At 43.6% G+C, this 17,629-nt stretch overlaps 1 protein-coding gene across 1 annotated transcript; it reads right to left on the bottom strand.

Moving 5' to 3' along the window:
• Positions 1 to 4,644: 4,644 nt before the first annotated feature.
• On the bottom strand, positions 4,645 to 17,598 carry LOC117657883 (transmembrane protein 126A). The gene is made up of 5 exons (XM_034406035.3): positions 17,377 to 17,598; positions 12,786 to 13,015; positions 11,290 to 11,483; positions 8,651 to 8,765; positions 4,645 to 6,637 (listed from the first exon to the last, which is right to left on the bottom strand). The coding sequence occupies exons 2-5, from the start codon at positions 12,944 to 12,946 to the stop codon at positions 6,433 to 6,435; spliced, it is 675 nt and encodes a 224-aa protein (XP_034261926.2). The 5' UTR covers positions 12,947 to 13,015; positions 17,377 to 17,598; the 3' UTR covers positions 4,645 to 6,432.
• Between the last annotated feature and the right edge of the window lie 31 nt (positions 17,599 to 17,629).

Here is a 17,629-nt window from a genome sequence, read left to right as displayed (position 1 = left end):
CCATTTGCAGTCTTCCCCGCCGGCTTCTGACAAGCAAAGTCAGCGAGGAAAGCCAGTTTCACTTAACAACCACAGGATTCACTTAACTACAGCAGTTCACTTAACTTTGGCAAAAATGGTCGTAAAATCTGGTGCAACTCGTTCACTGTCTCGCTCATTGTCTTAGTGACCGAAATTCTGGTCCCAATTGTGGTTGTTAAGTTAAGGACTATATATGGAACAAGGTTGTTTCATGATTCCATGCATTCTAATTCTTGATGTGCCACAAATTAAATACGCCTCTCATCCCAGTTTCTCTGTCTCCTCCAAGGTGAATTCATTTTTTCCCCAATCAGTTTTCTTCCTGAAAAAAACCTTGGGCAGTAAGGATATCCCCAAATTCTTCCCCCAAAGCCATACATGCCCAGACCTCTCCCCACCAAAAAAACCCCTCTTTTAGAAACCAGGGGTGTCCAACCATGGCAACTTTTAAGATCTGTGGACTTCAACTCCCAGAATTCTGTGAAACCTTATGCAGACTTTGACATTTCATTGAAAAATAATTTGGCATTACCAAAACAGTGTTTAGTTTAATTTTGTTCCCAGAATTAAAATTTGAAGTGGCCATTTAAACATTTGGGGTCAGTACTTTATTCACTGCTTGATTATACCTATGCATTTTGGGGGTTTTTTCCCTGTCAATTGCACAAAGTTTGGTATCTATAGCTGATATTTTGTCAGTTTTTATCCATACAAGAAACTGCAATATGCTTTATTGACTAGAAGAATGTTCATATTAAGTACTGTTCAGACAACACAGTTCATTTCAAGAAGTATATGTAGTATTTAACCAAGTGGCATATAATCTTCACTAGTATTTTTGGGGTCTTGGCATTGCTAATATTCAGATGAACTAAATATTTCTATAAACTAGATAACGATTGTCTTATTTAAGGATTCCAAGTCCGGATTATGTATGAATAAGATGCTCCTATTGAAATCTACCCTTTATGCTTTAGATTTCTATGCAGAATTCTGCTGGATCCAATGTCTTGGTGAAATTAATTAAGAATGTGCAAAATGCATTGTTCTCAAACCCTTTGGCCCATATAGAGAATGAAACATAGTTATTTTGCTAAAAAAATGGGCTGGTGTGATGTTTTGAGCAGAAGTAGTTTAAAAAGACAAAAGTGAGGATAAGCCAAGGACCATTGGTTGCCATTCAGAGGAAGGAGGATTTTGATAAGATTGTGGGTGAACATGCCAGTGCTGTATGCCACACTGGAAAGCCATTCCTTGATCCTTTGACAAGGAAAAAGCATAGAGGCCAGTGTATCAGTTGTGGTTGAGGTGAGGTGCTAGGAAAAAGGTGTTGGGACATGGGTATATCTGAAGGGGCAAAGCCTTGCTATACAGGTTGTTCTTGACTTACAACCACAATTGAGCCCCAAATTTCTATTGCTAATTGAGACAGTTGCCCCATTTTATGACCTTTCTTGTCATAGTTGTTAAGTGAATCACTGCAATAAGTTAAGAGAATCTGTCTTCCCCATTGATTTTCAATCAGAATAGAGCTGGAAGGGACCTTGGAGGTCTTCTGTTCCAACCCCCTGCTCAAGCTGGAGACCCTATACCATTTCAAATCCAGTCTTTTTTTTAAAAAAAACCCTCCAGTGATGAAACACCCATAATTTCTGAAGGCAAGTTGTTCCACTGGTTAATTGTCCTCACTGTTAGGAAGTTTCTCCTTAATTTCAGATTGCTTTTCTCCTTGATTAGTTTCCATCCGTTGTTTCTTGTCTTGCCTTTCAGTGCTTTGGAAAATAAGTTTGATCCCCTCTTCTTTGTGGCATCCCCTTAAGCACTGGAATACTGCTATCATGTCTCCTCTAGACTGGCCACACCCAATTCCTGCAACCATTCTTCATATGTTTTTGTCTTCAGGCCCTTAATCATCTTCGTTGCTCTTCTTTGCATTTTTTCCAAAGTCTCAACATCTTTTTTTTTTAATCTTTTTTTTTTTTGGTCAGAAGGGCACAAAAAGTGATTGCATGATCCCAGGACTGCAGCCATCATAAATTAAGAGTCATCTCCGATCTCATGACCATGGGGATGCTGCAGTGGTTTGTTAAAAACGGTCACAAGTCACTGTTTTCAGTGCCCCTGTAACCTCGAATAGTCACTAAATGAACTGTTGTAAGGCAAGGATTACCCATATTCACCTTGCAAAATGGAAGCGTCCCAAATTCTCTTTTGTTTGGAAGTAAAATGTCTGAAAAGTGGCTTATTGTGGGTTTGAAACATACCATTTTGGATTTCACATATGATCTAAAATTATCCTTTTCTAATAATAAAAAAACTCAATATGACTCATATCTGGGTGTATATTAACATAATTAGAACTACACTGAATAAAAGGTACTAAAGACAATCTTAAAAAGTAGTCAAGTCTGGACTTCTTCAAGGAGGCATATGAGAAAGATAAATGGTACTTGCACTAGTAAGTATTTGAGCTTTAGGGCACAAAAATAATTTAGAGCAGGTCTGAGCAACTAGTTGCTCAGCATCCTATATATACAGGTAGTCCTCGATTTAAAACAGTTCATTTAGTAACCATTCAAAGTTACAACAGCACTGAAGAGACTTAATCTTTTTCACACTTATAACCATTGCAGCATCCCATGGTCACATGATCAAATTTAGGTGCTTGGCAACTGGTTCATATTTATGATTGTTGCTATGTCCCAAGGTCCATGTGATCTTTTGCGACCCGACAAGCAATGGGGAATCCAGTCACTTATTAACAGCTGCAGTTATTCACTTTTAACAACTGCGGCAAGAAAAGTCATAAAACAGGGTAAACTCGCTTAACAAAACGTTTCACTTAGCAAAAATAAAATTTTCGGCTCAATTGTGGGTCATAACTCTCGGACTACCTGTACAGCTTCCTGTACTGCGGCACTAAAAGCTAGCAGCGGAAATGATTGGGTTTGGTCTGTGTTTTGAGTGGGGGCCAGTTTGCTTCAGATGGTCTCAATACTTCAACTTTGGAGAAAGCTCCAGATTTGCAAAACAGTTGAAAATCTCGCCCTGATACCACAGTGTTAACAATTTCCTTCATGCAGTCCTGATTTCCCAGCCAATGTCTCCACAGTCACGTGGGCCTTAGCTGCAGGATTAAAATTTCTACTCCATCATCAGCCCTGCACACATTGAAAAAGATGCTGAGGACATGACTCATTTTTAATGAGGATGTATCTCTTGGCACTAGTTAATTTAGGTACTTGAGGCTTTTAATGAACCCTTGCCTCTGTGGGATAATTCTATTTGACAGCAGCACATCTTTCGAGAATTAAGAGTTGCCATCCTGTCTTACATTTTAGTAGCTATAAGGATGTTATCCAAACACATAGTTAATAGGGCAAGTAGGTGTAGTAATGAGTGAATAGGGGTGACTAGCAAAAATGGTGGCCTATGGGATAGATGAAGTACTTACTGGGAAGGTGGGCAAGTGGTATTTTGAATACTGGATTGGCTACTAAACAGACTTAACGTCTTGCTTGTTCTTTGCGTAATAATAATGTGGATATTTAAACCTGGAAATAGGTATATCCCAGCAGATTTGAAGCTACACTTATAATTCTTAATCAACTGATTTGTTTAAGGAAAGAATTCTGATGTATGAGATCTTCCAAGATCTTTCCTTGCGCACAAGTATTTCTGATGAAAGCCCCAGCTGCATGATTCTATTCCCCTACCGGTAGTCCTCAAGGTAGGATCATAATAGAGCCCATAATTATGGTTGTAAATCGTTGTGGTTCATAGGTCGAAGCATTACATGACCGGGTCTGATTTTGTGACCATTTCTTAGGATGGTTGAGCGAATTTGTTCCCCCAATGGGCATCCCCCCCCCTTCCCAGTCACCTCCAAGAAACTGGAAGTAAAATAGCACAAACTGCTGTCATGGGATTGTCAGCCACTGCAAATTGTAAAGGTGAGCCAGCTGCCAAGTGCTCAGAATGCAGTTACATGACCGTAGAGGTGTGTGCAGGGGGCACAATGACTCAGCAGTTAAGATGCTGAGCTAGCCTGAGTTCGAGAGCCGAGCTCCGCATGATGGGGTGAGCTCCTGTTACTTACCACAGCTCCTGCCTACCTAGTAGTTCCAAACCATGCAAACTCAAGATAATTAGATACCACTTCGATGGGAAGATAACAGCCTTCCGTGCATCTTGGCATAGTCATGCTGGCCGCATGACCACAAAAACGTCTTTAGACAATGCTGACTCCCTTATGCACTGCCCCCTAGCATCGGACACAGCTGGACAGGGGATACCTTTATCTTTAAGGTTGAGTGCAGCCATTGGGATTTCGAAAATGAATTGCAAGTAGCTCTGGGGAAGTCTGTTGCAACTTCGAACTGTTGTTAAGCAACTGATCGTTAAGTCGAGGACTGCCTATGTTGTTAGCTATGTTACCATTTTTTTTTCACTGGGTAGGTTGAGTTATTGTTGGAGTCTTACATGAAATTGCCCCCATTTTGTTCTGGATTGGGGAAATAACCGAGAAATACTTGTGTCAACTCTCTCGTATATATATCAACAATCGATGCTGGATTACTAGAAATATTGCTCAATGCTTTTCATGTGCTCCAGGAAGGGCTCTATGTTTATGTTTATGTTTATTATATTTGTATACCGCCCTTCTCCCGAAGGACTCGGGGCAGTGAACAGCCAGCAGATAAAATACAAAAAATACAAAATTTAAAACAATATTAAAATCCAATTAAATTAATTTGGCCCACAGTTAAAACACCCCTATATTAAAACCCATAATTTTAACAATTTAAAATTAAAACAATTTAAAAAAGTTAGGTCAGGTCAGCCTGACTTGATGAAACAGAAACGTCTTTAGGGCACGGTGGAAAGTGCGCAGATCCGGGATCCGCCGTATCTCCGGGGGCAACTCGTTCCAGAGGGTAGGTGCCCCCACAGAGATGGCTCTCCCCCTGGGGGCCGCCAGCCAGCATTGTTTGGCTGACGGCACCCTGAGGAGCCTCTCTCTGTGGGAATGTATTGGTCGGTGGGAGGCTACCGGTGGCAGAAGGCGGTCTCGTAAATACCCGGGTCCTATGCCATGGAGCACTCTAAAGGTGGTAACCAATACCTTGAAGTGCACCCGGAAGACCACCGGGAGCCAGTGCAGCTCGCGCAGGAGAGGTGTTACATGGGAGCGCCGAGTCGCCTCCATAACCACCTGCGTGGCCACATTCTGGACCAGTTGGAGCCTCCGGGTGCTCCTCAAGGGGAGCCCCATGTAGAGAGCATTACAGTAGTCCAAGTGGGACGTGACTAGGGCATGAGTGACCGTGCGTAAGGCATCCCGATCCAGAAAGGGATGCAACTGGTGGATCAGGCAAACCTGATAAAAAGTCCCCCTAGCCACAGCCGTCATATGCTCTTCCAAAGACAGCCGTGTATCCAGGAGGACACCCAAGTTGCGAGCCCTCTCTGTGGGGGCCAACGATTCACCCCCAAAAGTCAGCGATGGTACCAACTGACTATATCGGGATGCCGGAAGCCACAGCCACTCGGTCTTGGACGGGTTGAGCCTGAGCCTGTTTCTCCCCATCCAGATCCGCACGGCCTCCAGGCACCGGGACATCACATCAACGTCCGGGGTGGAAATGTACAGCTGAGTATCATCAGCGTACAGGTGACACTTCACCCTGAAACCACGAATGATCTCACCCAGTGGCTTCACATAAATGTTGAACAAAAGGGGTGAGAGAACCGATCCTTGCGGCACCCCACACACAAGGCGCCTCGAGGTCGATCTCTATCCCCGTCAACACAAACTGCGACCGGTCGGAGAGGAAGGAGGAGAAGCACCGCAGTACGGTGCCCCCTATCCCCAACCCCTCCAGTCGGTGCTGCATGATACCATGGTCGATGGTATCAAAAGCCGCCGAGAGATCTAATAGGACCAGGACAGAGGAACAACCCCTGTCCTGAGCCCTCCAGAGATCATCCACCAACACGACCAATGCCGTTTCCGTGCTCTGCCCAGGCCTGAAACCCGACTGGAACGGATCTCTATGTATTGGATGCATTTGTCACTGTGTACATATGTAGATAAGTGTATTTATAAACTTTATATAAATAAGTATATCTATACATAGCTTCTTTTTCAACAGTACTTCTTTACTTCCCTCCCCAAAAGTTTAGTTGTTGCTTTTCTCATTCACCCAGTGTTGTTGGTTACTCCCTTGCAGTACGGCACAGATCCCTTTTAAGATTCTCCTTGGGATTGGGGAGTGGTGATGGTGTCTCAATTTTCCCACTTTCACAAAGTTGATATATAAATGACCCAAACCATACTAGAATGTTCAGAAGTTATCCAAACCTTGAAAGAACTCCAATCAAATAAAAGCTAAACACCCTTTTAAAGGTTTATTCTCTGATTTCCTCGGGATCCCTTCCAGGTTCAGGCATGCGGATCGCTTTGAGATATATGTCGTAGTGTCTTGAGGCAAGGTACGCGCCAAAAGAAACTTGGATGAGAGCAGCAAATCTCATCTTTTTGAAAATCGGTTTACTAAGCAAGATCCAGAATCGCACTGCATTGTCTTTGTTTGGCAAGGGAGCAGTATAGTACCTGGAAGAGGGAGAAAAGGTTATGAAGAAGAGTTTGGCTAAGATTGCGATAACTTAGGAATTAACAGCTTTGTCACTCAGTTAGAAAGGACCCATTTCCCAGTTTAAAACAGACTCCACTACCGAGAAGGAAATAAATTGCCGACAAGTTTCTTTCTAAAATTTACCATCCCTGAATAATGTTATTCAAAGGAGGGTACTGGTAGACCTCTACTTACAGACATTCGTTTAGTGACCATTTGAAGTTAAGACGGCATTGAAAAAAGTGACCTATGACCATTTTTCACACTTAGTTGTGGCATCGCCGTGGTCACGTGATCAAAATGGGCAACTGGCTCATGACGGTTGCGGTGTCCCGGGATCAAGTAGATCACCTTTTGCGACCTTCTGACACGCAAAGTCAACGGGGAAGTCAAATTTACTTTACAAACATATTACTAGCTTAGCAACTGCAATGATTCACTTAACAACTGTGGCAAGAAAGATCGTAAAATGGGGGCAAAACTCACTTAACAACTGACTTGCTTAGCAATGGCAGTTTTGGGCTCAATTGTGGTCATAAATTGAGGACTACCTGTATAAAGAAGGGTATAGATTTAGGTGTAAAGCTTTAGCAATAATGGGTTTTAATTGTAATGTTAATTCATTACATTCTGGAACCCTGTTCCCTCTCCCTACAGGTAGTCCTTGTTTTATGACCACTTGTTCAGCGACCATTTGAAGTTACGTTGGTGCTGAATTAGGGGACTTATCACAGGTCTTCAAGTTCTGGCCATCGCAGGATCCCCATGGCCATGTGATTGGATCCCATCTTAAGATTACAACATTGCAATGCCCCATGGTCATGATTTCCGTCATTTTCTGCTGGCTTCCCTCAAGTAGGGAATTGCAAGCTGCTTAATGAATTGATGGCAGCAGCCAGGACTATGAAAATCGCTGTTGCCAGGCGATTTTGATCCCAGTTGTCATCATGAGCCAAGGACTACCCATATTCTCATGAAGTTGAAGAAAACATTTAAATTAAGAAAATAATTTAGTACATAAAGACAGGAAGGTACAGAATCCTACCATCTACACGATCATGTTGGATAATTACATACAATTAAGGCTTACATCCCAATGTTTTTCTTACCCACATAGTTTAAACAGTGAAAGATCATCAATGAATGCTTATATATTGAAAACAGACTATCTCGCAAAACCGAAGCAATGGATAAACAGGATTTTTGGAATTATGCCCAGAAATTCCAGGAAAATGGAAGCTTATAAGACTGAAAGCACGTAGTTTCGTAGACATTTGATTTTCAAGCAACTGGTTAATAAATAACAATAACAACAAACGCCGCTCTGTGCTCCTGTCAGCTGACAGGAACGCCGCGTTACCTGCAGCCTTCAGTGGCAGTTGGCCCGAAGCCGACCCGCTGGACTAACGCCGGAGCCTGCGACCAGCGATGCTGGGAGGCTCCCGAAGACGCACCAGTTCGAGCAGTGGGCGTAAGCGCAGCTGTCGGCTAAAACCGACCCGCCGGAAACAAAGAGGAGCCTGCTACCAGCCACGCTGGGAGGCTCCTGTAATCCTTTTCGGAATACAGCGGTATCGGGCGTGAGCCCTTCACGCTGTGGTGGTGGGGCTCTACCAACACTGGGAGCCCCAGCTCTGTATGCCAACAATTGGCCTTCAGCGGGCTCGGGTGCAAAACCCTTCACGCTGGCAAGCTCAACCAAGATGAACGGGAGTACTATAGAAGAAAAAAGACTCCACTAATTTGGGAGTAAATGGTCAGAAATGGGCAGCTCAGCAATCTCTGTCTTGTCCAAATCAGACCAAGTCTGAAAGCTGGGAAGCAGAAGGAAGAGGAGGAGCTTAACAGCTTGTAGACTCAGTCCATAGACATCAGATGAGAGTTAACCCATTCCTGACCGCTGGCCCCACGATCAATGAGAACACAATCTTGGTTCCTGCAAATAAAATGCTAACAAGAGTGCTTAATAGAACAATGCGGTTGAAACATACCTTGTAGCCAGCAATGCATTCAGAGGCAGCGCTAGAATGACGGGGTAGAAAAAGCCCATGACAGCTCCTACTAAACCACCTCTCACCATAGCACAGATTTCACAATTTAATTTACCTGAAACAATAATGGAATGAACTGAATTTAGTATTTGTAGTTTAAAATCCTGTCCCAGAAAAATTGCAATGGACATGCTGCATGCTGATAATGTTCCTTTTGTGGGATTAGGTTAGGTATGGAGCATGTGACATAAAATGTTATGTTCCAAGCACCATTGGAACATTTAAAGTGTCCCAAATTCCTGTGCTTGCTTGCTTGCTTCCGTCCTTCTTTCTCTCTCTCTCTCTTTCTTTCTCCCTTCCTCTCTCCTGCCCCCCTTCCTTCTCCCTGAACCATAAATTAGCGCAGTAGTCCATGCCAAGTTCTACTACATGGCCTGCAAAGTAATTGGCCCAGGGTTATTTTAATTATTTTTAAATTACAGAAGCACACCTTCAGGAATGCTAATATCTTAGCTAGTTTTCTGTAGGTTGCATAGGTAGCTCCAGGATGTCCATCACCTGGTGATGGTGGTCCTAATCAAAACATGAAGGAACATGGAATTGTTTCAGATTTCCATTGCAAGAGAACACTCAAAACAAATTTGAAGGAAATGCCTAATTTTTTGGGCCTTGAGTTTTTCAAACTACCCATTCTGAATGCAGATTTATATGTCTTCAGTCACTTTTTCTCAGATAGCCCTGGCAATTTTTAAGATGTGCCGACTTCAGCTCCCAGAATTGACTGGGGAATTCTGGGAATTGAATTCCGCATATCTTAAAAAAGCTGTCATGGTTGAGAAACAATGGATCAGAGGAAAAATTCTGTATATTTAAAAAACAGTTTAGTTTGGTTGCAATACTATCAGAAAAACAGATTGTTCAGACTACATTGATGCCTGTCCGAATTTTGCTGCCTATGTCTTTTCCAGTGCTGCTTTAGTTTCATCATTTTCTTAAAGAATGTTTCATAAAATGGCTTTGGAAAACACGCATCCTATTGGATGCTTCTGCCTTGGAATAGGCAGAGCTTCAGTAAAGATGCCACTTCTCCACAATGTAGCAGCCATAGAAAAAAGTACAGTGTGCATCTTCATGTAAAAACGTGATTAATATCCTCAACTGGAATCTGATTACCTGGCAATTGAAGTATTGCAAGGTGCTGTACATGGGTCTGCCCTTGAAGACTATCCAGAAGCTATAGCTGGTCCAAAATGCAGCAGTCTGAGAGCAGTAATGGGAGCTTCTTAGGTCATGTCCATGTATCATTGCTGTTGGGCAAGCTGCACATGGCTTCTAGGTGCAATTCAAGGTGCTGGATTTTCACGGAAAAGGGTCTGGCTATTTTGAGAGTCCATTTGCATCCGTTCATTTCTATCCATGTGAATAGGTGCTCTCAAGTACAGTCAGTTAACAATTGTCATTTTATGAGATTCAGGAAGCATGCCTATTCTGTTGCAGCCCCCGGTTATTTATTGAAAAGACACAACTTCTAATAAACAGCATTCACCGAAGATACATACAATGACCACTCTCTTAGCGTCCTGGATATTTCAAGTTCCTTAAGGCATCACTCTGCCTTACAGGCCTGAACAGGGAGTTTGGGGACCTCCTGTCAAGTCTTTATGAATTCTAATGTTTTCTCTGGGTGGTTACGTTTCTAATTGTGTTTTTAAGTTCTGTTTTTGTAATATTGTAAGCTGCTCAGAATCTCTTTGAAAATAGAACCTTTGAAAGCGGGAAGGCATTCTAGCATCCTAACCAGGCGTGGGCTGCTGGGGGTTCACAGGGGTTCGGGAGAACCTCAAGCTAAGATTCTGTGCAGTTTGGAGAACCCCCAAATCCCATTCCTGGCTGGCCCTGCCCACCCCACCCCGTCCCTTCCAGGAGTCCCCACGCGACTCATTTTGGATGCAGGTAAGTGCAGGGTGCACGTGGAGGCTCAGGGAGGGTGAAAAACGGGCCTACCGGAAGTTCGGGAAAGCCGGAAATGTTTCCGGCCTCCGGAGCCTGGGGAGGCTGTTTTTGCCCTCCCGGCGGCTCGAGAAAAACCTCTGGAGCCCAGGGAGGGCAAAAACGCCCTCCCCAAGCTCTGGTGCAAGAGGCAAACTAGGCCACACCCTCCATGGCCACGCCCACTCAGCAACTGGGCAGAGAACCCCTTGCTAAAATTTTTGAAGCCCACCCCTGACCCTAACCAAGCATGATAAAAGGTGAAATGTGTTGGAAATTATTCTGGGAATTTTACAGTGCAGTGAATGGAAAGAAGAAACTCATAAGAATTGGAGTTACAACTTTAAAATAAGGTTTAGCTCATCTGGAGCAGTTAAGTACCAGGATCTTACTTAACTATTACACACTACTCACTAAAATGGGTTGTGTTTTGTGGGGCACAATTAAAAAAAAAGAAAGAAAACTTTGACAACCAATTCCAGAACCACCACTTAGAAATTGTTATTTATTAAAGCGACCATGTAATAAAGAGGATGGAGTCCAATCTGGCTCAGTGAAGGTAAGTCTATTCCATGCCAGAAATATCAGAATAGTCATTACAGAGATCGAAAAAATTATTGAATGATTTGGATGAAGTCTAAAACACATACCTGTCCTCAAAGAGTGATTTACTACAGCCTCATAAGCAGCTGCAGTTGTGGTGAGTGGCACTATGGACATGGCAACAACCGCTGAATAACGAGCCTGTGTGACATGCAGAATCTTCCGAAATAAGTTATTAGATATTAAGGCAATGAGACTTGAATTGAGGGCAAGAGCGACGCTTCCATTTTGGAAGAAATTTCTGTAGAAGAAGAGAAGGTTATTATTGCTACTGCCAGCACCAATGAACTACCACACTAACCTGTTTATCAGCACAGCGCACCACACGCTATAGCAAAAGAATAAAAAAGGAAAGCAAATATTCTCACTCTGAAAGCCTAAAATAGTATAGAATCTCATGACATATTCCTGAGGACTAGCTTCATGATGGGTACATTTTTTACTAAAAGCAATCGGGTTCATACAGTGGTGGCAACAAGACTACTTTCTGCTAAGGGAAGGCTGACATTTTTAGGCAAACAAAAAGCATTATTGAAATTAGCATCCTTTGTCAAATCAGCATCCATTTATTGCCACCACTGTACGAACCTGATTGCTCGTATCTTTCATAAAGCTAGTCCTCAGGAATATGTCATGAGATTCTATACTATTCTAAGCTTTCAGAGTGAGCCTTAAGGTTGACAGATGCGTACCTGTGCAGGTGAACTGCTGAAGCAGTAATGAATGCAAAGACTATTTGGGCAGCAGACACAGCCCTGCTCACCTCCTAAAGCAGGTGTGAATTATTTTTTCAACACCCACTTTTGAAACTATTTTGTTTGAGGGATGGGCACGGTTATGGTTACATCAGAATTTCCAGTATACTTGGGGGAGAATTAATATTTTCAACAGTTTCCTACCCAAATTCAATCCAATTTTCAGGAGTTTTTAAAAAAGGATCTATGAAACATCCTCTTTCCATAAAACAAAAGAGGCAAACAGAGACAGTAAGTTTGAATTCTGGTCTCCATACAGTATTTTCAGCTGTATTCTGGAGGTTCAGAAAATAAGAATCTTTTCTTAATTATTTACATTGCATTATCAGATTCCCGAGTGCCTTGAAAACAGAACTGTCAAAAGGTAGTCCTTGACTTATGACCACAATTGGGCCCAAAATTTCTGTTGCTAAGTGAAACAGCTATTAAGTGAGTTTTGCCGCATTTTGCTATCTTTTTTGCACAGTTGTTAAGTGAATCAATGCAGTTGTTGAGTTAGTAATACAGCTGTAAAGTGTCTTCCCCATTTGACATTGCTTGTCAAATGATCGCAAAAGGTGATCACATGATCTGCAATTGTCATAAAAATGTGCAAACTGCCAAACGACCAAATTTTGATCACGTGACCATAGGGATGCTACAATGGTGGTGTGAAAAATGGCCATAAGTGGCACAATGGCACTTTTTTCAGTGCCATTGTCATTTCAAGTGGTCACTAAACAAAAGATTGTAAGTCAAGGACCGCCTGTATTTAAATATTCAGATATTTGGGAAATGTTAGTGCTCACTGATCTTGCTGAGGCAGCCTTTCAAACCTCTTCTGCCAGCTGCCTTCTGGGATTCTTCTCAGATTATTGATTTTTTTCTCCATAGGGTGGTCCAGAAATTCTTTCCCTGCCATTTTAATCTCTGGAGCGTTGAGGGGATAAAGGGGATTAAAAGAGAACATACATAATGGAATTGTAATGCTTCAGTAATGCTTCTTATCAGTGCATTGGATCTCCACTTTTTCCCAAGCCTGAAAAAAAAAAAGAGTGCTTTAAGATTCATTTTAGATTTTCAGTAATTAATAGATTTCCTTAAAGCACGGAAGGAACCTGGAAAGTTAAGGTGCTGTAAGGAATAGCTTAGAAGTTCATTGTTCTTGTTCAGTCTGCAGCACTTCCGAAAGATGTAGAGTCAATAACATTTTATTATTACAAAAAACAGGGTGTTGCATGTCTTTTCCCAAAGAAATCTCTTTGAATTATCACAAAATATAATTGCCTCTTGGTACACCCTTAATAAAACAAAACAAAAGAAAAAAACTGAATGCAAACTTAGAATAGAAGGTCAACTTATTTTCCAAAGCTACCAGAGGGCAAGACAAAAGATAATGGATGGAAACTGATCAAGGAGAGAAGCAGCCTGAAATTAAGGAGAAATTGCCCAATAGTGAGGACAATTAACCAGTGAAACGGTTTGACTTAAGAAGTTGTGGGTGCTTCATCATTGGATATTTTTAAGAAGAGACTAGATGGCCACTTGTCTCAAATGGTATAATCCCGTGATGGCGAACCTATGGCACGCGTGCCACAGGTGGCACGCAGAGCCATATCTGTGGGCATGCAAGTGTTGCCCTAGCACAGCACCAGCGCGCATGCCGGAGGCCTCTGGAGGGCATCCGTGGGGGTGGGGAAAGCTGCTTTCACCCTCCCCAGGCTCCTAGAAAACCTGGAGCCTGGAGAGAGTGAAAAACGGTCCCACCGGAAGTCGGGAAACAGGCTGTTTCTCTTCCTCCGGAGGGCATCCGGGGGGGGGGGGGAGGCCATTTTTGCCCTCCCCAGGCTCCTAGAAAGCCTCTGGAGCCTTGGGTGGGTGAAAAACGGGCCTACCGGGCCCACCGTGCCATCATGTGCCAAAAGCAGGGGGACCGTGGGTGGGTCATGCACACATGCACGGGGGGTGGGACGCATTGAATTATGGGTGTGGGCATGTGTGCGTGCCGCCCCCCCTGCGTTCCCCCCGCTTTTGGCACGTGATGGCAAAAAGGTATAGTTTCTCCTGCTTGATAAGTGGGTTGGACTAGAAGACCTCCAAGGTCCCTTCCCGCTCTATTCAGATTGATGTTACAGTGCCTTCCCTCTAAACAGCATTTCAAAGACTTATCATTCCAGTAAAGGGTATTAACTACAGAGGGCCATAATATCCCATATAAATATGTGCTCTGTCCTTGCTCCAAGCAAACTACAGAAGATTTTACCTATTATTTATTGTGCTCTATTTCCCCTTCAGCATGTGGAAAATTTCTGGATCCCCCTCTTGATAAGGAAATCATTTTGGCCTGATTTATATAAAATTGAATATGTAATGAATTGAGAGAAGGAACAATGCTATGGAAATTAGCAAGCTTTACATGGGCTGCTGCTAAATAGTATATATCAAAAGTTTCTAATGCCTTCTGATATTTTATTTGCTGGAATGAGTGTATTAATGTTTTCACTGATTATTTTTAATATAATTATTTTATTAATGCCATTTTTAGGTAGGTTTTATTTTCGTTACTACCAATGGCCAAAGCAGTAACTAAAGTGAAAGCTGTCCAGAGTCATTTGATTAAATTTGGCAGATATAGAAACTGAATAGATTGTTTTATTGATAAAAGCCCATTTATTTCTCTAATGCCAAGAAAGCAACAAAGAAGCTAGTAAATTCTTATACATCAAAATCCTGCTCTTCTTATTGTTAAAGCTTAAACAACGGAAACCATCTATGCTGGAAAATGAAGAACTGTAAAATGTCTCAATTCACTTTAATAACTTCCTGAAACACAGATCAATCAGTCAAGTCACTTTGCTCCAATGCCCTACATTCATTTTTCCCCCCTTTTATTCCTATCTATTTTTATATACGCTGGAAAACTGTAAAGATCAGAAGCCTCTCCCTCTCTCCTTTCTTCCCCTTTGCTTTTACTTTCCATTTGTGTGGTTTTATTCTGTAAAAAAGGTTTAATAAAAATTAAAACTGATTTGAAGATGCAAAATACATGCACAATGCTTTTAGGTATGCTAAATCACAGCTGCCTTCAAACTGCTGGGAAATTTTTTTCCAAGGCATTCCTAAACTTTTTTGCCAACACACTTCCCCTACATATCCCAGCCCCTAAATGAACACTTAAACTTAGAATAACTTTATTGTCCCTTTGAATGTACACTAATAGGCATACATTAAAATGAAATTTCATTGCATACAACGGGTCACCCCTCCAATATACACTACATGACTAAATAAATACAAAATTACACACACACGACACAAAGAATGTGTGTGACACACAACACAGTCTAGTTCGTATGCATACATGTACATGGCGAGGAAAACGAATCTTGCCAGTTTACCAGGCAGATGACATAGGGAACCAAAACTGTTACAGAATCTGGTAGTCCTGCTAGAAATACTTCAAAACCTCCTCCCAGAGGGGAGCAACACAAGGGAAACTGAAAACAAGGCCAGGAAATTTTGGGAAAGGCTTATTTATTGTCACAATGTCACTAAAAGATTCTTCACGCCTCCCCTGGGCTCTTCTTGCACCTCACAGGTTGGAAAACATGGGGCAACAAGTGTCATTTCAAGAGTGAGATGGGCAGCATATAAATTTAATAAGTGACGGTTGTTCTCTGAAGCAGAAGCTGACCTCACACTCCCGTGCTCTGATTTACACTGCAGTGCTTCATTAGCCCGAGAGACAACCCATGCACGTTAACTCCATTTCCCTCCCTACTATCCTTCCCTCCCTCCCTCCCATCCACTCATTCCTTCTTTCCTTCCTTTCTTCCTCCTGTCCATCCACTTCTGTCCCTTCTGTCCCATCCATCCATCCATTCCTTCCTTTCTTCCTTCTGTCCATTTCTTCTATCCTTTCCTTTCTTTCACTCCTTCCTTTCTTCCTTCTGTCCATCAATTTCTATCCCTTCCTTCTGTCCCATCCATTCCTTTCTTCCTTCTGTCCATTTCTTCTATCCCATCCTTTCTTTCACTCTTTCCTTTCTTCCTTCTGTCCATCAATTTCTATCCCTTCCTTCCTTCCTTCCTTCCTTCTGTCCCATCCATTCCTTTCTTCCTTCTGTCCATTTCTTCTATCCCTTCCTTTCTTTCACTCCTTCCTTTCTTCTGTCCATCAATTTCTATCCCTTCCTTCCTTCTGTTCCATCCATTCCTTTCTTCCTTCTGTCCATTTCTTCTATCCCTTCCTTTCTTTCACTCCTTCCTTTCTTCCTTCTGTCCATCCACTCCTTCCATCCCTTCCTTCCTTCCACCCACCCACCAACCACTTTCAGCACTTAGGAAGGTCGGGCCAGATGCAGAAAGAACCAACCCCACCGCCCCGTTTTGCAGCAGCGCTTGCAACCAGTTCCCTCTCGTTGGTAGCAAAAAGACTCCTAGTCCAGCAGCCTCGCCCTCCCCTTTTACAGCCCCCCCCGCGCAACCCCTCCCTGCGTCGGAATCCCGGATTAGCGGTTTGCTTGCAGGATACGACCTTCCCCAGCTGGGCAATGAAAGGTCTCTGCCGGCAGCCCACCCCAAGCCGGAGCTACGTAGAGATGCACGTCTTCCCTTCTGCAGCGATTTCCTGCATCGCACCCACGTTAACCAGCCCCCCCACCAATTTAATTTAATTTAATTTAATTAATTTAATTTAATTAATTTAATTTAATTTAATGCCCGTTTGGCAGGAGAGAGAAGCCAGCGCGGAAGGCCTCCTCCCGGTTTCAACAAAGAAGAACCTGACTAAGGTGGCTCGGTGGCTAAAGACACTGAGCTTGTCCATCACTAACAGTTAACAAGAGTTGGAAGGGAGCTTGGAGGTCATCTAGCCCAACCCCCCAGCTCACGCAGGAGACCCTGCGCCAGGGATTCAAACCGCCGAAACTGCCAAACCTTTCCGACCGACAAAGCTGCAGTGTCTTTTTAACCACTGAGCCACCTGAGTCAGGCAGATGGTTTAATCAGAAAGGTCGGGCGGTTCGAATCCCTAAGTATAGGTCTCCTGCGTGATCAGGCCGGGGGGTTGGACTAGATGGCCTCCAAAGGTCCCTTCCAACTCTGTTACTGTTACAGAAAAGGGCCCCTTAGTCCAAACCTGACTAGGTGGCTCAAGCGGCAAAGACACTGAGCTTGTCGACCAGAAAGGTCGGGCGGGTTCGAATCCCTAAGTACAGGTCTCCTCCTCCTGCGTGAGCAGGGGGTTGGACTAGATGACCTCTAAGGTCCCTTCCAACTCTGTTACTGACCAGAACCGACCCATTTGGGGGGGGGGAAGGGGAGAGACAGGGGACAACGGAGTTTTCCCATCCGCGCCTCCCCGCCCCCCACTCTTCTTTCCCAGCAGCTTCCACCTACGTTTTATAGGCGCTTCTTTTGTTTTGCTAGCCGGTCAGACGGAGGGGGTGGGTGGGTGGGGGTGTCTTTCCTAGTTCGGCCTCCCCCGAACCCGCTCCGGCTTCGCGAAGCGCTGAGGTCGCCTCGCGGCTCGCCTGGGGTCACACGCCGCCCTCGGGCGCCGCCATCTTGGGCCGGTCACGTGGCCCGCCTCGGATTGGGCGGCTGGGCGAAAGGGGGCCCGCGCGCGGGAGACGCCCATTGGCCCGCCCGC

The sequence above is a fragment of the Pantherophis guttatus genome, chromosome 5 (genome assembly GCF_059756535.1).
Source record: "Pantherophis guttatus breed Tessera chromosome 5, ASM5975653v1, whole genome shotgun sequence".
Classification (NCBI taxonomy): Eukaryota; Metazoa; Chordata; class Lepidosauria; order Squamata; family Colubridae; genus Pantherophis; species Pantherophis guttatus.
The sequence above is the reverse complement of the archived record's forward strand: the minus strand, read 5'-3'. Positions and strand labels throughout refer to the sequence as shown.

Excerpts from the sequence above, each read along its gene's own strand:
- LOC117657883 (XM_034406035.3), bottom strand. The coding sequence starts at position 12,946 with ATGTTCTCTTTTAATCCCCTTTATCCCCTCAACGCTCCAGAGATTAAA. Across the intron at positions 8,766-11,289 it reads AAATCACTCTTTGAGGACAG|GTAAATTAAATTGTGAAATC; the intron begins GTATGTGTTTTA and ends TTATTGTTTCAG. Across the intron at positions 6,638-8,650 it reads AATGCATTGCTGGCTACAAG|GTACTATACTGCTCCCTTGC; the intron begins GTATGTTTCAAC and ends TCCCTCTTCCAG.